General features: G+C 50.1%; 1 protein-coding gene across 1 annotated transcript in view; it reads right to left on the reverse strand.

Annotated features, from left to right (window-relative positions):
• The window catches only part of LOC144822229 (myeloperoxidase-like), a 187,243-nt gene extending 167,853 nt beyond the window's left edge, over positions 1-19,390 (reverse strand). Inside the window, exons 1-2 of the mRNA XM_078679478.1 lie at positions 19,342-19,390; positions 14,968-15,045 (exon numbers count right to left, since the gene is read on the reverse strand). Of these exons, the coding sequence (XP_078535604.1) occupies positions 14,968-15,043 (76 nt within the window). The 5' untranslated portion in view covers positions 15,044-15,045; positions 19,342-19,390. The remainder of the gene's footprint in view (positions 1-14,967; positions 15,046-19,341) is intronic.
• Positions 19,391-20,036: the final 646 nt, after the last annotated feature.

The following is a 20,036-nucleotide window of genomic DNA, read 5'->3' on the forward strand; positions in this document are numbered from 1 at the left end:
TGTACCTGTTCCATGTGTAAGGGAAGCTTGCACTGCTGTTGCCTGTGCTGTACCTGCTCCATGTTTGAGAGAAGCTTGCATTGCTGTTGCCTGTGCTGTACATGGTCCGTGTGTGATGGAAGCTTGCACTGCTGCCGCCTGTGCTGTACCTGCTCTATGTGTGAGGGAAGGTTGCACTGCTGCTGTCGGTGCTGTTCCTGTTCCATGTGTAAGGGAAGCTTGCACTGCTGTTGCCTGTGCTGTACCTGCTCCGTGTTTGATGGAAGCTTGCACTGTTGTTGCCTGTGCTGTACCTGCTCTGTGTGTAATGGAAGCTTGCACTGTTGCTGCCTGTGCTGTACCTGTTCCGTGTGTAAGGGAAGCTTGCAATGCTGCTGCCTGTGCTGTACCTGCTCCATGTGTAAGGGAAGCTTGCACTGCTGTTGCCTGTGCTGTACCTGCTCCGTGTTTGAGAGAAGCTTGCATTGCTGTTGCCTGTGCTGTACATGTTCCGTGTGTGATGGAAGCTTGCACTGCTGCCGCCTGTGCTGTACCTGCTCTATGTGTGAGGGAAGGTTGCACTGCTGCTGTGGGTGCTGTACCTGTTCCATGTGTAAGGGAAGCTTGCACTGCTGTTGCCTGTGCTGTACCTGCTCCGTGTTTGAGGGAAGCTTGCATTGCTGTTGCCTGTGCTGTACCTGCTCCGTGTGTGATGGAAGCTTGCACTGTTGCTGCCTGTGCTGTACCTGCTCTGTGTGTGAGGGAAGGTTGCACTGTTGCTGCCGGTGCTGTACCTGTTCCGTGTGTGAGGGAAGCTTGCAATGCTGCTGCCTGTGCTGTACCTGCTCCATGTGTAAGGGAAGCTTGCACTGCTGTTGCCTGTGCTGTACCTGCTCCGTGTTTGAGAGAAGCTTGCATTGCTGTTGCCTGTGCTGTACATGTTCCGTGTGTGATGGAAGCTTGCACTGCTGCTGCCTGTGCTGTACCTGCTCTATGTGTGAGGGAAGGTTGCACTGCTGCTGTGGGTGCTGTACCTGTTCCATGTGTAAGGGAAGCTTGCACTGCTGTTGCCTGTGCTGTACCTGCTCCGTGTTTGAGGGAAGCTTGCATTGCTGTTGCCTGTGCTGTACCTGCTCCGTGTATTTGTAGGGTGAATTAGGCTGTTAGTTTATTAGGGTGAATTAGGACTCAGGATTTCTATCTTGGATTTAGAGTGTGGATTAGGATAGTTTATTTCTATTATTCCTTTTGTTGTTGTATGTGTGTGTGTGTGAGGGTGAGTGAGGGTGTGTGAAGCTGAGGGTGTGTGACGGTGTGTGAGGGAAGCTTGCACTGCTGCTGTCGGTGCTGTACCTGTTCCATGTGTAAGGGAAGCTTGCACTGCTGTTGCCTGTGCTGTACATGCTCCGTGTGTGAGGGAAGCTTGCACTGCTGCCGCCTGTGCTGTACCTGATCTATGTGTGAGGGAAGCTTGCACTGCTGCCGCCTGTGCTGTACCTGATCTATGTGTGAGGGAAGCTTGCACTGCTGCCGCCTGTGCTGTACCTGATCTATGTCTGAGGGAAGCTTGCACTGCTGCTGTCGGTGCTGTACCTGTTCCATGTGTAAGGGAAGCTTGCACTGCTGCCGCCTGTGCTGTACCTGATGTATGTGTGAGGGAAGCTTGCACTGCTGCCGCCTGTGCTGTACCTGATCTATGTGTGAGGGAAGGTTGCACTGTTGCTGCCTGTGCTGTACCTGCTCTGTGTGTGAGGGAAGCTTGCACTGTTGCTGCCTGTGCTGTACCTGCTCCGTGTTTGAGGGAAGCTTGCATTGCTGTTGCCTGTGCTGTACCTGCTCCGTGTGTGATGGAAGCTTGCACTGTTGCTGCCTGTGCTGTACCTGCTCTGTGTGTGAGGGAAGCTTGGACTGTTGCTGCCTGTGCCTCACCAAGATTTGTCTAAGTAAATGGAGAGGGGGGAGCGAGTTGGAAGAGAGAGTGAAAGAGGCAGAAACGTGTAGAGGAATAGAAAGAGAGAAGGGATCTGTAACCTGAGAGATGTGGCATAACAGAACGCTCGCTAGTGTGGGCACTGCTGCTCGGGGTATCGGCGCGATTTGTGTAAGTGGGTGACTGAAGCAGAGTGGGTGAATATATATGTCTGATGATAGTGGATGTCTGATGATTGCATGTCTGCTGGGGTGCAGGGTCAGTACAAGTCAAGCTGTAAGTTGGTGTGTGTCAGAACTGGTTGCCTCGGGGCCAACGAAGTCTGTTGCGAGGAGTGGGGGGCAGCCTTTGATGTGCGAGAGAGCTGCCGTGAAAGGCATGTAATTAGGGGGGAGGAGAAGTGGCGCTGGGGTGAATGGAGGGAAGGCAGAGAAGGGGAGGGGGGATGAATGTGACCCGGCGGGCAGGGGAGGGGGTGAGCGGGGAGAGCGGCATGAAGGTGTGAAAGCAGCAGGGGCCTGGAGTGGGGCTAAGATAACTGAGACGGCGGGCAGGGGAGGGGGTGAGCTGGGAGAGCGGCATGAGGGTGTGAAAGCAGCAGGGGCCTGGAATGGGGCTAAGATACCTGAAGCCACTCGACACGGCAGGCAGGGGAGGGGGCGTAGCTGGGGTGTGGGAGGAGTGCGTCTGAGGGATGTTAGCGCTGAATCCAACTTGCGTAATATGTTTTCTATATTTGATGTAAATCCGTGTGATGAACTGCTATTGTTATATGCCTACGGCTTTGTGTGTAACTCGTGACAATTGTGTTTAATCCGTCCCATTTACCGGATGAATAGTGCTTGTTTATTACCCAAGTTAAAAATAGGCTGTTTTACTTTTGGGTTTGTACATCCTCGTCCTCGCATCCTGACCGAGATTTCTTCGTTCTTTTGTTGGTGTTCTGTTGTCCTAATAATTGTTAGTTTGGTGACCTGAAGCTTGAAAAACATCATTGCGCGTATTTTTACTTAGGTTGTTATTTTCTAGGATGTCTTTCTGTTGCGTATCTTGAGGGTGTATTTGTAGGGTGAATTAGGCTGTTAGTTTATTAGGGTGAATTAGGACTCAGGATTTAAATCTAGGAGTTAGAGTGTGGATTAGGATAGTTTATTTATATTCTTCTTTTTGTTGTTGTATGTGTGTGTGAGGGTGAGTGAGGGTGTGTGAAGCTGAGGGTGTGTGACGGTGTGTGAGGGAAGCTTGCACTGCTGCTGTCGGTGGTGTACCTGTTCCATGTGTAAGGGAAGCTTGCACTGCTGCCGCCTGTGCTGTACCTGATCTATGTGTGAGGGAAGCTTGCACTGCTGTTGGCTGTGCTGTACCTGTTCCGTGTTTGAGTGAAGCTTGCATTGCCGTTGCCTGTGCTGTACCTGCTCCGTGTGTGATGGAACCTTGCACTGCTGCCGCCTGTGCTGTACCTGATCTATGTGTGAGGGAAGCTTGCACTGCTGCTGTCGGTGCTGTACCTGTTCCATGTGTAAGGGAAGCTTGCACTGCTGTTGGCTGTGCTGTACCTGCTCCGTGTTTGAGTGAAGCTTGCATTGCCGTTGCCTGTGCTGTACCTGCTCCGTGTGTGATGGAAGCTTGCACTGCTGCCGCCTGTGCTGTACCTGATCTATGTGTGAGGGAAGCTTGCACTGCTGCTGTCGGTGCTGTACCTGTTCCATGTGTAAGGGAAGCTTGCACTGCTGTTGCCTGTGCTGTACCTGCTCCGTGTTTGAGTGAAGCTTGCATTGCCGTTGCCTGTGCTATACCTGCTCCGTGTGTGATGGAAGCTTGCACTGCTGCTGTCGGTGCTGTACCTGTTGCATGTGTAAGGGAAGCTTGCACTGCTGCCGCCTGTGCTGCACCTGATCTATGTGTGAGGGAAGCTTGCACTGCTGTTGCCTGTGCTGTACCTGCTCTGTGTGTGATGGAACCTTGCACTGCTGCCGCCTGTGCTGTACCTGATCTATGTGTGAGGGAAGCTTGCACTGCTGCTGTCGGTGCTGTACCTGTTCCATGTGTAAGGGAAGCTTGCACTGCTGTTGCCTGTGCTGTACCTGCTCCGTGTTTGAGTGAAGCTTGCATTGCCGTTGCCTGTGCTATACCTGCTCCGTGTGTGATGGAAGCTTGCACTGCTGCTGTCGGTGCTGTACCTGTTCCATGTGTAAGGGAAGCTTGCACTGCTGCCGCCTGTGCTGTACCTGATCTATGTGTGAGGGAAGCTTGCACTGCTGCTGCCTGTGCTGTACCTGCTCTGTGTGTGAGGGAAGCTTGCACTGCTGCCGCCTGTGCTGTACCTGATCTATGTGTGAGGGAAGCTTGCACTGCTGCCGCCTGTGCTGTACCTGATCTATGTGTGAGGGAAGCTTGCACTGCTGCTGTCGGTGCTGTACCTGTTCCATGTGTAAGGGAAGCTTGCACTGCTGTTGGCTGTGCTGTACCTGCTCCGTGTGTGATGGAACCTTGCACTGCTGCCGCCTGTGCTGTACCTGATCTATGTGTGAGGGAAGCTTGCACTGCTGCTGTCGGTGCTGTACCTGTTCCATGTGTAAGGGAAGCTTGCACTGCTGTTGCCTGTGCTGTACCTGCTCCGTGTTTGAGTGAAGCTTGCATTGCCGTTGCCTGTGCTATACCTGCTTCGTGTGTGATGGAAGCTTGCACTGCTGCTGTCGGTGCTGTACCTGTTCCATGTGTAAGGGAAGCTTGCACTGCTGCCGCCTGTGCTGTACCTGATCTATGTGTGAGGGAAGCTTGCACTGCTGCTGCCTGTGCTGTACCTGCTCTGTGTGTGAGGGAAGCTTGCACTGCTGCCGCCTGTGCTGTACCTGATCTATGTGTGAGGGAAGCTTGCACTGCTGCCGCCTGTGCTGTACCTGATCTATGTGTGAGGGAAGCTTGCACTGCTGCTGTCGGTGCTGTACCTGTTCCATGTGTAAGGGAAGCTTGCACTGCTGTTGGCTGTGCTGTACCTGCTCCGTGTGTGAGGGAAGCTTGCACTGCTGCCGCCTGTGCTGTACCTGATGTATGTGTGAGGGAAGCTTGCACTGCTGCTGTCGGTGCTGTACCTGTTCCATGTGTAAGGGAAGCTTGCACTGCTGTTGGCTGTGCTGTACCTGCTCCGTGTTTGAGTGAAGCTTGCATTGTCGTTGCCTGTGCTGTACCTGCTCCGTGTGTGATGGAATCTTGCACTGCTGCCGCCTGTGCTGTACCTGATCTATGTGTGAAGGAAGCTTGCACTGCTGCTGTCGGTGCTGTACCTGTTCCATGTGTAAGGGAAGCTTGCACTGCTGTTGCCTGTGCTGTACCTGCTCCGTGTTTGAGTGAAGCTTGCATTGCCGTTGCCTGTGCTATACCTGCTCCGTGTGTGATGGAAGCTTGCACTGCTGCTGTCGGTGCTGTACCTGTTCCATGTGTAAGGGAAGCTTGCACTGCTGTTGGCTGTGCTGTACCTGCTCCGTGTGTGAGGGAAGCTTGCACTGCTGCCACCTGTGCTGTACCTGATCTATGTGTGAGGGAAGCTTGCACTGCTGCTGTCGGTGCTGTACCTGTTCCATGTGTAAGGGAAGATTGCACTGCTGTTGGCTGTGCTGTACCTGCTCCGTGTTTGAGTGAAGCTTGCATTGCCGTTGCCTGTGCTGTACCTGCTCCGTGTGTGATGGAAGCTTGCACTGCTGCCGCCTGTGCTGTACCTGATCTATGTGTGAGGGAAGCTTGCACTGCTGCTGTCGGTGCTGTACCTGTTCCATGTGTAAGGGAAGCTTGCACTGCTGTTGCCTGTGCTGTACCTGCTCCGTGTTTGAGTGAAGCTTGCATTGCCGTTGCCTGTGCTATACCTGCTCCGTGTGTGATGGAAGCTTGCACTGCTGCTGTCGGTGCTGTACCTGTTGCATGTGTAAGGGAAGCTTGCACTGCTGCCGCCTGTGCTGCACCTGATCTATGTGTGAGGGAAGCTTGCACTGCTGCTGCCTGTGCTGTACCTGCTCTGTGTGTGAGGGAAGCTTGCACTGCTGCCGCCTGTGCTGTACCTGATCTATGTGTGAGGGAAGATTGCACTGCTGCTGTCGGTGCTGTACCTGTTCCATGTGTAAGGGAAGCTTGCACTGCTGTTGCCTGTGCTGTACCTGCTCCGTGTTTGAGTGAAGCTTGCATTGCCGTTGCCTGTGCTGTACCAGCTCCGTGTGTGATGGAAGATTGCGAGATCTGGCATAACGGAAGGATTGGTAGTGCGTGCACCGCTGCTTGGGGTATCTGCGAGATTTGTGTAAGTAAATGGAGAGGGGGGTGAGAGTTGGAAGAGAGAGTGAAACAGGCAGAAACGTGGAGAGTTAAAAGAAAGAGGGAATGAATCTAAGCTGCGAGATGTGGCATAACAGAAGGATTGGTAGTGCGTGCACCGCTGCTTGGGGTATCTGCGAGATTTGTGTAAGTAAATGGAGAGGGGGGTGAGAGTTGGAAGAGAGAGTGAAACAGGCAGAAACGTGGAGAGTTAAAAGAAAGAGGGAATGAATCTAAGCTGCGAGATGTGGCATAACAGAAGGATTTGTAGTGCGTGCACCGCTGCTTGGGGTACGACAAACAGGAGATGGTGACTAAAGTTTCAACCATGAGGTTGGAAGGCAGTGAAGTGAAATGTGAGGAGGCACCTCTTCAAATTGTAAAACAGACGGAGGGCATTGCTGTGGGGAGGGGGTGTAGGAGAAATGCACATGGCGGGCAGGGGAGGGGGCGGAGCGGGGAGAGCGGCATGTGGGTGTGACGAAGCCGGGGCCTTTGAAGTGAAGCTAAGCTTCACTTCAAAAGGTGTCGGAGGAATGCGGCAGAGGGAACAGACGGCGATTGCGGCTGAGGGAACTGATGTGCACGAGCTTTTAAGCTCAATGCACATGCGCATTGAGCTTAAAAGTCACGGGCACTGCAAGGAATCGCCAGGATTCCTTGCTTCTTAGTTAAAACTTGTTTAAGCCGCAATAGGCTCGCAAGCTCGATGCGCATGCGCATCGACAGGCGAGACCTAACAAGCGCGCACCAGCTCCTCGCATGGCAGGAGGGAAAGGGGGCCTGCCGATTCCCTCGCGTGAGCCAGCGGCGATAATTAATACCATATGGTGCGGCCGCTCACAGCACCATATGGTATTAATTATCGCCGCTCGCTCCCGCGAGGCAATCGCCCCTCGTGCACACGTTCCATTGAAGGCAATTGAAGGTGTGCACGAGTTTGCCTCAAAAAGGGCATCGACGGCACTAGGTCTGTTTCCTATGCAGCGCATGCGCGTAGCGTAGGAAGGAAAAAGATGGTGTGGAAACAGGGAAAGGTAAGGAAAAAACCTTAGGACAAATAACAGAAGAGAAGAAGGCAAAGGTACGCAGAGACGATGGGAAAAAGATTCAAGAAAACAAGAACAAAGGGGAAATTATACAAAGACAGCAGATTTGTAACAAGCATTGACAAAGCTAACAGATCTCACATTTTTAAACAGGATTGGAAAAGCCAATTCATCTGATTGTAACTAAAAAAGAGCTTTGCCAATGCTTGTTACTAGAAATGTTTCCAATCAGACATAAGACCTTTCTGTAAAAGACACACAATTAATGGATGTAATGCAGAACTAATCAAAGCATTCACCGACAGTCTAGAGATATGGGTTAAATCCATCATTCTTTTGCTCATCATGCCCCCCCAGTTTAGACCTGGCCATATGCAAATCAGTCTTGATCCTGTGCCTAAGGCGAACAGTCAAGCCTGAACTTCCAAGCCAGGTCCTCCCTGGATCAGAAACAAGCATCCTAGGACCAGCTTCGGGGTTACACCCCTCTTCAGACAGGATATCTTGATTCCAGTCGCACAGTGAGCCCAGGACCCACGTCTGATAAGGGCTGAAAGCCTGAAACTGGTCCTAGGATGCTTGTTTCCAGTCCAGAGAGGACCTGGCCTGGCAGTTCGGGCTGGACTGTTCCCATTGGGCGCAGGGTCAAGACTGATTTGCATATGGCTGGGTGCAAACTGGAATGGCATGGTGATCAAAGAAAATGATGGATTTAGGCCCAGATCACTGTACTGAGAAGAATTTATGACATTGGTCTGCATTCTGTCCATCAATTGTTCTTTTTGCATTTGTCACCCCGAGTAAGACGGGTATGCCCAGATGTGGGTCCCGTGCTCTCCATGCCACTGGAGTCAAGCTATCCTGGCTGATGAAGGCTGACAGCCCAAAACCGGTTCTAGGATGCTTGTTTCCAGTCCAGGGAGGAACTGGCCTGGCAGTTCGGGTTGGACTGTTCCCATTGGGCGCAGGGTCAAGACTGATTTGCATAGGGCTGGGTCCAAACCGGAATGGCATGGTGAGCAACAAAAACGATAGATTTAGGCCCAGATCTCTGTACTGGGGTGAATGTATGGCATTGTTCTGCATTCTGTCCATCAATTGTTGTTTTTGCATAAGACCTTTCTATAACAGGCTGCAGTATCCTAAATCCCTCTAATCACTTGAGTCAGACATACATTCTTTCTGTTGTGGACTTACTGAATTCAGAAACAAATGTGAGTATACTTATTTTATCCATCTTATTTTGGTGCCCGGGTTTATAATCTGTTCCAGCCAGGCCCTGCTGTAGAATGTATGGGCTATGTTTAATACCTGCAAAGATGCATTGCTGTGTGCAGTACAAAAGAGTGTGCTCTTTGCACAATACCTCATGGAGAGCACTGCTGTTTGCAGTACAAAAGAGTGTGCTCTTTGCACAATACCTCATGGAGAGCACTGCTGTGTGCAGTACTTAAGAGTGTGCTCCTTGCACGATACCTTCTAGAGAGCACTGCTGTGTGCAGTACTTAAGAGTGTGCTCCTTGCACGATACCTTCTAGAGAGCACTACTGTGTGCAGTACTTAAGAGTGTGCACTTTGCACAATACCTCCTAGAGAGCTTTGCTGCGTGCAGTACTTGAGTGTGGTCTTTGCACAATACCTCCTTGAGAGTACTGCTGTGTGCAATACTTAAGAGTGTGTCCTTTGCACAATACCTCCAAGAGAGCAGTGCCGTGTGCGGTTCCTAAGAGTGTGTCCTTTGAACAATACCTCCTAGAGAGCAGTGCCGTGTGCGGTTCCTAAGAGTGTGTCCTTTGCACAATACCTCCTAGATAGCACTGCTGTGTGCGGTTCCTAAGAGTGTGCTCCTTGCACAATACATCCCTGAGAGCACTGCTGTGTGCAGAACCCTCGAGTGTGCTCTATGCACGGCTCCTCCTAGAGAGCACAGCTGTGTGTATTACTTAAGAGTGTGCTTATAGCACGACACCTCCTAGAGAGCACTGCTGTGTACCTTTACGTTCAAGTGTGCTCTTTGCACAGCACATGCTTGAGGGCACTGCAGTGTGCAGTACTTGAGACTGTGCACTTAGTACAACACCTTCTAGAGAGCACTGCTGTGTGCAGGTCGCGCGAGTGTGCAGTACAGCAAATCCTCGAGGGCACTGCAGTGTGCAGTACTTAAGAGTGTGCACTTAACACAGCACATCCTACAGAGCGCCGCTATGTGCATTACTTAAGAGTGTGCTTGTTGACGTCCCCTCCTAGAGAGCACTGCTGTGCGCATTAGTTAAGAGCGTGCTCTTTGCGAGACACCTCCTAAGGAGCGCCGCTGTGTGCAATACTTGTACTGCAGGGGTCTTTGCGTGACACCTCCTAGGGAGCGCCGCGCAATTCAGTGTGCTTTTTGCACGACACCTCCTAGAGAGCACTGCTGTATGCACTACTTAAGAGTGCGCTGTTTGCACAGCACATCCTAGAGAGAACTGCAGTGTGCATTGCTTGAGAGTGTGCACTTAGCACAACACACCCTAGAGAGCCCTGCTGTGTGCAAAACGCTCAAGTCTGCTCTTGCAGAGCACATTCTAGAGGGCACTGCAGTGTGCAGCACTTAAGAGTGTGCACGTAGCACAACACCTCCTGGAGAGCACTGCTGTGTGCAGTACTTGAACGTGCTCTTTCCACAACACTTTCTAGGGTGTACTGTTGTATGCACTACTTAAGAGTGTGCACTTAGCACAACACCTCCTAGGGAGTTCTGCTGTGTGCATTACTTAAGAGCGTGCTCTTTGCACGACGCCTCCTAGAGAGCGCCGCTGTGTACAGTACTTAAGAGAGTGCTCTTTGCACGGCGCATCCTAGTGAGTTCTGCTGTGTGCATTACTTAAGAGCGTGCTCTTTGCACGACGCCTCCTAGAGAGCGCCGCTGTGTACAGTACTTAAGAGAGTGCTCTTTGGATGGCACCACCTAGTGAGCGCCATTGTGTGCATTACTTAAGAGCGTGGTCTTTGTACGACACATCCTAGAGAGCACTGCTGTGTGCATTACTTCAGAGTGTGCTTTTGCAGGACACATCTAGAGAGTGCCATTGTGTGCATTACTTCAGAATGTGCTCTTTGTAGGACACAGTGAGAGCGGGTTAGCATAAGTGCATATCCAGCATCAGCAGGCTAGACTTAGGATGGACAGTGAGAGCAAGCTAGCATAAGCACATACCCAACATCAGCAGGCTAGGCTTAGGATGGCCTGCTCTCAGTGTCCATCCTAAGGGTAGCCTGCTGATGTTGGGTGTGCGCTTATGCTAGCCTGCTCTCACTGTCCATCCTAAACCTGGCCTGCTGATGTTGGGTATGCACTTATGCTAGTCTGCTCTCACTGTCCATCCTAAAATTAGCCTGCTGACGTTAGGTATGTGTTTATGCTAGCCTGCTCTCAAAGTCCATTCTAAGCCTAGCCTGCTGATGTTGGGTATGCACTTATGCTAACCTGCACTCACTGTCCTTCCTTATGCCTAGCCTGCTGATGTTGGGTATGCGCTTATGCCAGCCTGCTCTCACTGTCCATCCTAAGCCTGGCCTGCTGATGTTAGGTATGCACTTATGCTAGTCTGCTCTCACTGTCCATCCTAAGGGTAGCCTGCTTGTGTTGGGTATGGACATATGCCAGCCTGCTCTCACTGTCCATCCTAAGCCTTGCCTGCTGATGTTAGATATGCGCTTATGCTAGCCTACTCTCACTGTCCATCCTAAGCCTAACCTGATGATGTTAGGTATGTGCTTATGCTAGCCTGCTCTCACTGTCCATCCTAAGGCTAGCCTGCTGATGTAAGGTATGCGCTCATGCTAGCCTGCTCTCACTGTCCATCCTAAGCCTAGCCTGCTGATGTTAGGTATGCACCTATGCTAGCCTGCTCTCATCGTCCATCCTAAGGCTATCCTGCTGATGTTGGGTATGTGCTTATGCTAGCTGCTCTCACTGTCCATCCTAAGGATAGCCTGCTGATGTAAGGTATGCGCTTATGCTAGCCTGCTCTCACCGTCCATCCTAAGGGTAGCCTACTGATGTTAGGTATGCGCTAATGGTAGCCTGCTCTCACCGTCCATCCTAAGCCTAGCCTGCTGATGTGGGGTATGCGCTTATGCAAGCCTGCTCTCACTGTCCATCCTAAGGGTAGTCTGCTGATGTTGGGTATGCGCTTATGCTAGCCTCATCGCACTGTCCATCCTAAGGCTAGCCTGCTGATGTTAGCTATGCGCTTATGCTAGACTGCTCTCACTGTTCATCCTAAGGGTAGACTGCTGATGTTGAGTATGCGCTTATGCTAGCCTGCTCTCACTGTTCATCCTAAGCCTAGCCTGCTGATGTTAGGTATGCGCTTATGTTAGCCTGCTCTCACTGTCCATCCTAAACCTGGCCTGCTGATGTCGTTTATGCTCTTATGCAAGCCTGCTCTCACTGTCCATCCTAAGAGTAGCCTGCTGATGTTGGGTATGTGCTTATGCTAGCCTGATCTCACTGTCCACCCTAAGGCTAGCCTGCTGATGTTAGGTATGCCCTTATGCTAGACTGCTCTCACAGTTCATCCTAAGGGTAGACTGCTGATGTTGAGTATGCGCTTAAGTTAGCCTGCTCTCACTGTTCATCCTAAGCCTAGCCTGTTTGTGTTGGGTATGCACTTATGCTAGCCTGCTCTCACTGTCCATCCTAAGCCTAGCCTGCTGATGATAGGTATGCGCTTATGCAAGCCTGCTCTCACTGTCCATCATAAGCCAGGTCGGCTGATGTTGGGTATGCGCTTAAGTTAGCCTGCTCTCACTGTTCATCCTAAGCCTAGCCTGTTGATGTTGGGTATGCACTTATGCTAGCCTGCTCTCACTGTCCATCCTAAGCCTAGCCTGCTGATGATAGGTATGCGCTTATGCAAGCCTGCTCTCACTGTCCATCATAAGCCAGGTCGGCTGATGTTGGGTATGCGCTTATGCAAGCCTGCTCTCACTGTCCATCCTAAGGGTAGCCTGCTGATTTTGGGTATGCACTTATGCTAGCCTGATCTCACTGTCCATCCTAAGGCTATCCTGCTGATGTTGAGTATCGCTTATGCTAGCCTGCTTTCACTGTCCATCCTAAGCCTGGTCGGCTGATGTTGGGTATGCGCTTATGCTAGCCTGCTCTCACTGTTCATCCAAAGCCTAGTCTGCTGTTGTTGGGTATGCATTTATGCAAGCCTGCTCTCAGTGTCCATCCTAAGGGTAGCCTGCTGATGTTGGGTATGCGCTTATGCTAGCCTGATCTCACTGTTCATCCTAAGGCTAGCCTGTTGATGTTAGGTATGGGCTTAAGCTAGACTGCTGTCACTGTTCATCCTAAGGGTAGACTGCTGATGTTGAGTATGTGCTTATGCTAGCCTGCTTTCACTGTTCATCCTAAGCCTAGCCTGCTGATGTTGGGTATGCACTTATGCTAGCCTGCTCTCACTGTCCCTCCGAAGCCTGGCCTGCTGATGTTGGGTATGCGCTTATGCAAGCCTGATCTCACTGTCCATCCTAAGGCTAGCCTGCTGATGTTAGCTATGCGCTTATGCTAGACTGCTTTCACTGTTCATCCTAAGGGTAGACTGCTGATGTTGAGTATGCGCGTATGCTAGCCTGCTCTCACTTTTCATCCTAAGCCTAGCCTGCTGATGTTGGATATGCGCTTATGTTATCCTGCTCTCCCTGTCCATCCTAAGCCTGGCCTGCTGATGTTGGGTATGCGCTTATGCAAGCCTGCTCTCACTGTCCAACCTAAGGGTAGCTTGCTGATGTTGGGTATGCGCTTATGCTAGCCTGCTCCCACTGTCCATGCTAAGATTAGCCTGCTGATGTTGGGTATGCGCTTATGCTAGCCTGCTCCCACTGTCCATCCTAAGCCTGGCCTGCTGATGTTGGGTATGCGCTTATGCAAACCTGCTCTCACTGTCCATCCTAAGGGTAGCCTGCTGAAGTTGGGTATAAGCTTATGCTAGCTTATGCTAGCCTGCTCCCACTGTCCATCCTAAGATTAGCCTGCTGATGTTGGGTATGCGCTTATGCTAGCCTGCTCTCACTGTCCATCCTAAGGGTAGCCTGCTTATGTTGGGTATGCGCTTATGCTAGCCTGCTTTCACTGTCCATCCTAAGCCTAGCCTGCTGATTTTAGGTATGCGCTTATGTTAGCCTGCTCTCACTGTCCATTCTAAGCCTAGCCTGCTGATTTTAGGTATGCGCTTATGCTAGCCTGCTTTCACTGTTCATCCTAAGGGTAGCCTGCTGATGTTGGGTATGTGCTTATGCTAGCCTGCTTCCACTGTCCATCCTAAGATTAGTCTGCTTATGTTGGGTATGCGCTTATGCTAGCCTGCTCTCACTGTCCTTCCTAAGGGTAGCCTGCTGATGTTAGGTATGCGCTTATGCTAGCCTGCTCTCACTGTCCATCCTAAGGGTAGCCTGCTGATGTTAGGTATGCGCTTATGCTAGCCTGCTCTCACTGTCCCTCCAAAGCCTGGCCTGCTGATGTTGGGTATGCGCTTATGCAAGCCTGATCTCACTGTCCATCCTAAGGCTAGCCTGCTGAGGTTAGGTATGCGCTTTTGCTAGCCTGCTCTCACTGTCCATCCTAAGCCTAGCCTGCTGATGTTGGGTATGTGCTTATGCCACCCTGCTCTCACTGTATGTCCTAAGCCTAGCCTGCTGATGTTAGGTATGTGCTTATGCTAACCTGCTCTCACTGTCCATCCTAAGCCTGGTCTGCTGATGTTGGGTATGCGCTTATGCTAGCCTGCTCTCACTGTCCATCCTAAGCCTAGCCTGCTGATGTTGGGTATGCGATATTGCTAGCCTGCTCTCCCTGTCCATCCTAAGGGTAGCCTGCTGATGTTGGGCATGCGCTTATGCTAGCCTGCTCTCACTGTCCATCCTAAGGGTAGCCTGCTGATGTTGGGCATGCGCTTATGCTAGCCTGCTCCCACTGTCCATCCTAAGGGTAGCCTGCTGATGTTGGGCATGCGCTTATGCTAGCCTGCTCCCACTGTCCATCCTAAGGGTAGCCTGCTGATGTTGGGCATGCGCTTATGCTAGCCTGCTCCCACTGTCCATCCTAAGGGTAGCCTGCTGATGTTGTGCATGCGCTTATGCTAGCCTGCTCCCACTGTTCATCCTAAGGGTAGCCTGCTGATGTTGGGTATGTGCATATGCTATCCTGCTTTCCTGGACCTCTCTCTCCTACATTACTTTGAGGAGGAACTGGACTCGAGTGTACAAGACCGTCCGGACCATCCCACAGAGGCCCACCACTGGCTGGATTTACGGTTCCAAATAAATCAAAGTTAGCTCCATTAACCCTCTCCATTCCCACAATCCATTGGTGTCAACCGATCTGTCCTCTTTAGTTGTGTACACCTCTTTGCTTGTTGGAACATCTCAGACTCACGCCCCCTAGCGGTATTGACTGAGCACCGCCCCAGAGGTCCCAGAGTACGTCAGAGCAGAACAGCTCAGTCCAGACATACATCAGCCAGGCCCCGATGCCACTGGAACCAAAAGGCGTGATTCACATTACATAAAACAACACACATAAATCAAAAGAAGAACAACTGAGCTCGAGGATCGAAGGGAGCCCTGGGCCTTCGAGGAAGGTCTCTCTAGATCCACTAAGGAGAGAGGCTGGTGCTGGTAGGGAAGAGGGACAGAGGCTGCAGGACAAGGCCTTACCGTAGAAAGAAGATGCTGCTGTTTGCAAGAAGCCCAGTGCCAGCAGCAACCGGAGGGCAGCTCTCACGGGACCCATGGCTGAAAGACAACAAGAGACAGAGTTAGAGACGGCCTGCCCGACCCCCCACCTACCCCCGGCAGCCCACAGCATCCACAAGCACAGGGAGGGCTCTGGACCAGTCCGATGCTCGTGCCCACCTCCCACCATCTCCATCTGCCCCCGGTGCCAGGCAGGGTTCGCACTGTGGGGAGGCCAGGGCTGCTTTCCAATACAGCCCATCTGCCCGCCATTTGTTCTTGGTGACGTCAGGCTTGTCATGGGCATTACAGAGGATGAACAGAGCCTGTTCCCTCAGCCATGGAAACCTGACCCCTGGGGGTGCACAGAGGGCTGACATGCTGCAGTACTGCAGGGTCATGCCCTGGACACCGGGGTGCTGGGTCATTCTGGTACCCCCTGGCCAGCGCTCCTTGAACCAGTCATATTCTGCTGTACATAAATGTCTAGAACATTATATGCACCAGTGGGCGGATCAACAAGCAAGCGTGGTATGCATGCAGTGCACTGTGTGTCCCAGGGAGAGACTGTGCACAGAGGACATGCCTCTTACCTGCTGTGCCCTGGGCCCTGTACCTCTCCCACGTGAGTGCCTGCCATCAGAAACAGGGTGAATCTCTTACCATGCTTCCCTCTATCAGATATAGTACCTCTCTCAGGCTGATGTGTGTAAATTAATGGACAACAAAAACTGAGAAACCACATGGAGGAAACCCAATCATGGAAAACCAATATTAAGGAAATCAAAAATTAAAAGAATCAGTTTAAATGAAAGAGTTTTAAGGAAAAGACCGACATTACATTAAACTTGGGTGGGGATTAGGACTACTTTGGGGTTTTGGGGGGTTATGGGTGATGAGGACTTTTTAGGGGTCAGGAATAATTGAAGTTCGGGCATTGAAATGGGTTTTTAGGGTTCGGAGATGGATGGACGATAGGGAAGAAGAGGGACTTTTAGGGTTCACGGATGAGTGGTGTTTAGGTTTGTGAGCTGTTTTAGGTTTCAGGAATGGGTGCAGTGTAAGGGTGTTTAGGGGCTTTAGTGGGTATGGGTAGAAAGAGGTCTTTAGGGTTCAGGGATAAGTAGCTTAGGGTGATGAGAAGTTCCTGTGGGTCCTGGATGGCTGGTGATTTAGGGGGGTGAGGGTTTTTTAGGGTTCAGGGATGGGTGGAGTGTGTATGTCCTGAAGTTTTTTAAGGGGTATGGGATGAATATGATTTAGGTGTCAAAAGGCTTTTTTAGGGTTCAGGAGTGGGTGGTTTTAGGGGTAGTGGGTGATTTTGTGGTTCAGGGATGGTGGATTTATGTGGCACATAGTTCTTTCAAGCTTCAATGATAGGTGTAGTTTGGGTGTGGTGAAGGGTTTTATGGGTTAGGGGTTGATGCTGTTTAGGAGCTGTGAGGGCCCAGCAATGGATGGTGTTTATGGGTGGTAAATTGAATAGGTCGGTGAATTAAAAGCATCCAAAGTACTTGTTTGACAATGTAAAATTTATAAATTTGAAATAATGTACCTTGAAGTAAACCACTGAAATAAATATCTCCCAAAAAAACGTTTCTGAAAGTAAGACCTGCAGTCATTGCAATTACACTTCAAATTAAGCATTTGAAAGCCAATTTCTACCAAAAGACATTCTATGAATTGGTTTCTACAAAAAGGGTAAATGTCATTCAGTCTGAAAATTTTCATTAAACAATTTAGATTAAATGCTTTCTCAATAATGGTATTCCATGAAATCGTTTTTTTCTATGAAATCTCATACAACCCTCTCAGACACAGTACAGGCAGGGTGAATCTCTTACCTGCTCTAATCTCTCCTAGACACAGTACAGAGAGGATGACTCTCTTACATCCTGTTCACTCTCTCAGATAGAGTACAGAGAGGGTGAATCTCTTACACTACTGCCCTCTCTCAGATACAGTACAGCCAGGGTGAATCTCTTACCTTCTCTGTTCTCTCACAGATACTCTACAAGAGAGAGAGTATGTCTTACCTTCAGTACCCTCTCTCAGATACAGTACATACAGGGTGAATCTATTGCCCTCTCTGCTCTTTCTCAGACACAATACAGAGAGGGTGAATCTCTTACACTACTGCCCTCTCTCAGATACAGTACAGACAGGGTGAATCTCTTACCTTCTCTGTTCTCTCCCAGATACTCTACAAGAGAGGGAGTATCTCTTACCTTAAGTACCCTCTCTCAGATACAGTAAAGAGAGGATGACTCTCTTACATCCCGTTCACTCTCTCAGATACAGTACAGAGAGGGTGAATCTCTTACACTACTGCCCTCTCTCAGATACAGTACAGACAGGGTGAATCTCTTACCTTCTCTCTTCTCTCTCAGATACTCTACAAGAGAGGGAGTATCTCTTACCTTCAGTACCCTCTCTCAGATACAGTACAGAGAGGATGACTCTCTTACATCCTGTTCACTCTCTCAGATACAGTACAGAGAGGGTGAATCTCTTACACTACTGCCCTCGCTCAGATACAGTACAGCCAGGGTGAATCTCTTACCTTCTCTGTTCTCTCTCAGATACTCTACAAGAGAGAGAGTATGTCTTACCTTCAGTACCCTCTCTCAGATACAATACATACAGGGTGAATCTATTGCCCTCTCTGCTCTTTCTCAGACACAGTACATAGAGGGTGAATCTCTTACCTCTTGTACCCTTTCTTGTACCCTTTCTCAGTTACACTACAGACAGGGTAAATCTCTTACCCCGCTGCCCTCTCTCAGATATAGTACAGACAGGTTGAAAATCCTACCTCTAGCACCCTCTCTCAGTTACAGTCCACAGAGGGTGAATGTCTTACCTCCTCTGCCCTCTCTTAGACACATTATAGAGAGGGTGAAAGTCTTACCCCCCTTCCTTCTCTCAGGTACTGTTCAGACAAGGTGAATCTCTTACTCCAACGTACAGTACAGACATGGTGAATATCTTACTTCCTCTATTCGCTCACAGATACAATACAGAGACGATGCATCTCTTACCTCCTATACCCTCTCTTAGACACACTATAAACAGTGTGAATCTGTGACGCCCCTTACTTCCGTCTCTCAGGTACAGTACACACATGGTGACTTTCTGCTGTGCTCTCTCTCAGATACACTAAAGACAGGGTGACTCTCTTACCGCCAGAATTTCTTTCAGATATACTAGAGACAGGATTCATCTGTTCCTCCTCTCTCCTCTGTCAGATACAGTATAGACAAGGAATATTTCTCACTTACTGAGCCCTCTGTCAGATACAGTACAGACAGCGAGTATCTCTTACCTTCAGTTCAGTACCCTCTCTTACATACACAACAGAAAGGGTGAATCTCTTACCTTCAGTTCAGTACCCTCTCTCAGATACACTGGGTGAATCTCTTAACTTCAGTTCAGTATCCTCTCTCAGATACACTACAGACAGGGTGCATCTCTTACCTCCACTGCCCTCTCTCAGATACACTACAGACAGGGTGAATCTCTTACCTCCACTGCCCTCTCTCAGATACACTACAGACAGGGTGAATCTCTTACCTCCACTGCCTTCTCTTACATACACTACAGACAGGGTGAATCTCTTACCTTCAGTTCAGTACCCTCTCTCAGATACACTGCAGACAGGGTGAGTCTCTTACCTTCAGTTCAGTACCCTCTCTCAGATACACTACAGACAGGGTGAATCTCTTACCTCCACTACCCTCTCTCAGAGACACTACAGACAGGGTGAATCTCTTACCTCCACTGCCCTCTCTCAGATACACTACAGACAGGGTGAATCTCTTACCTTCAGTCCAGTACCCTCTCTCACATACACTACAGACAGGGCGAATCTCTTACTTTCAGTTCAGTACCCTCTCTCAGATACACTACAGACAGGGTGAATCTCTTACCTCCACTGCCCTCTCTCAGATACACTACAGACAGGGAGAATCTCTTACCTCCACTGCCCTCTCTTACATACTCTACAGACAGGGTGAATCTCTTACCTTCAGTTCAGTACCCTCTCTCACATACACTACAGACAGGGTGAATCTCTTACTTTCAGTTCAGTACCCTCTCTCAGATACACTACAGACAGGGTGAATCTCTTACCTCCACTACCCTCTCTCAGATACACTACAGACAGGGTGAATCTCTTACCTCCACTGCCCTCTCTTGCATACACTACAGACAGGGTGAATCTCTTACCTCCAGCACTCTCTCACAGATATACTAGAGGCAGGCCTCTTACCTTCACTGCCCTCCCTCAGATAAACTGCAGACAGGGCAAATCTCTTACCTACTGGAATGGTAACTGTACAACATATGACCTCTCACCTGCTGTGCTCTCTGGCTGGTGCTTTGCAGAGACAACGTTTCTCTACGTTTTTATAGACCCAGTGACTCGTGACTCAGGGTAGTGAGTCCAGCAAAGACAACTCCTCCTCTTTCCCCTCTTTCCAGGATCTTGCAAAATGATGAAGCTCCTCTCCACCTGAAACCACCAACCAGAGGAAGAGGAACAGACTGTACGCGCTCAATAAAACCCTTGTGAGACACGTGTGAACACAACCCCACAGAACCTGACCATGAACACACCCACACACTGACGAGGTGAACCCAGCACACTGCATCTTAACCTCACATGAGTGTAGTTGTTAATAGTGCAGCAAGTGCTGTGGCACTGGAGTCTGGGATGTGTGGAGCCCAATGCACCCTTTATGACTGTATTTTATTATCCAATTTGGGCACAAGAGACATTTTCTCTGCTTTCCTTAGTTCCCATGACACACTTGTAACTCATTGCATCCTCAGTACTATGTGGCAGGATCTGAACAAATCTGACTTTGCTATAGAAATGTCACAAATAATGAATTCATCGTTTTAAGGCACAAAAGAAGGAAAAAGCTAAATACTTACAATTTCCAATCTCCCCCTCTGCCAATGTACATTGGAAATCGGTTTCTCTGAGGTATTTTCTCAAGGTCCTGGGGCAGTCATTGGTTCCTGGGCAATAGCCATATTGGGTACCT

This window comes from Lissotriton helveticus, chromosome 3_1 (assembly GCF_964261635.1).
Source record: "Lissotriton helveticus chromosome 3_1, aLisHel1.1, whole genome shotgun sequence".
Lineage (NCBI taxonomy): Eukaryota > Metazoa > Chordata > Amphibia > Caudata > Salamandridae > Lissotriton > Lissotriton helveticus.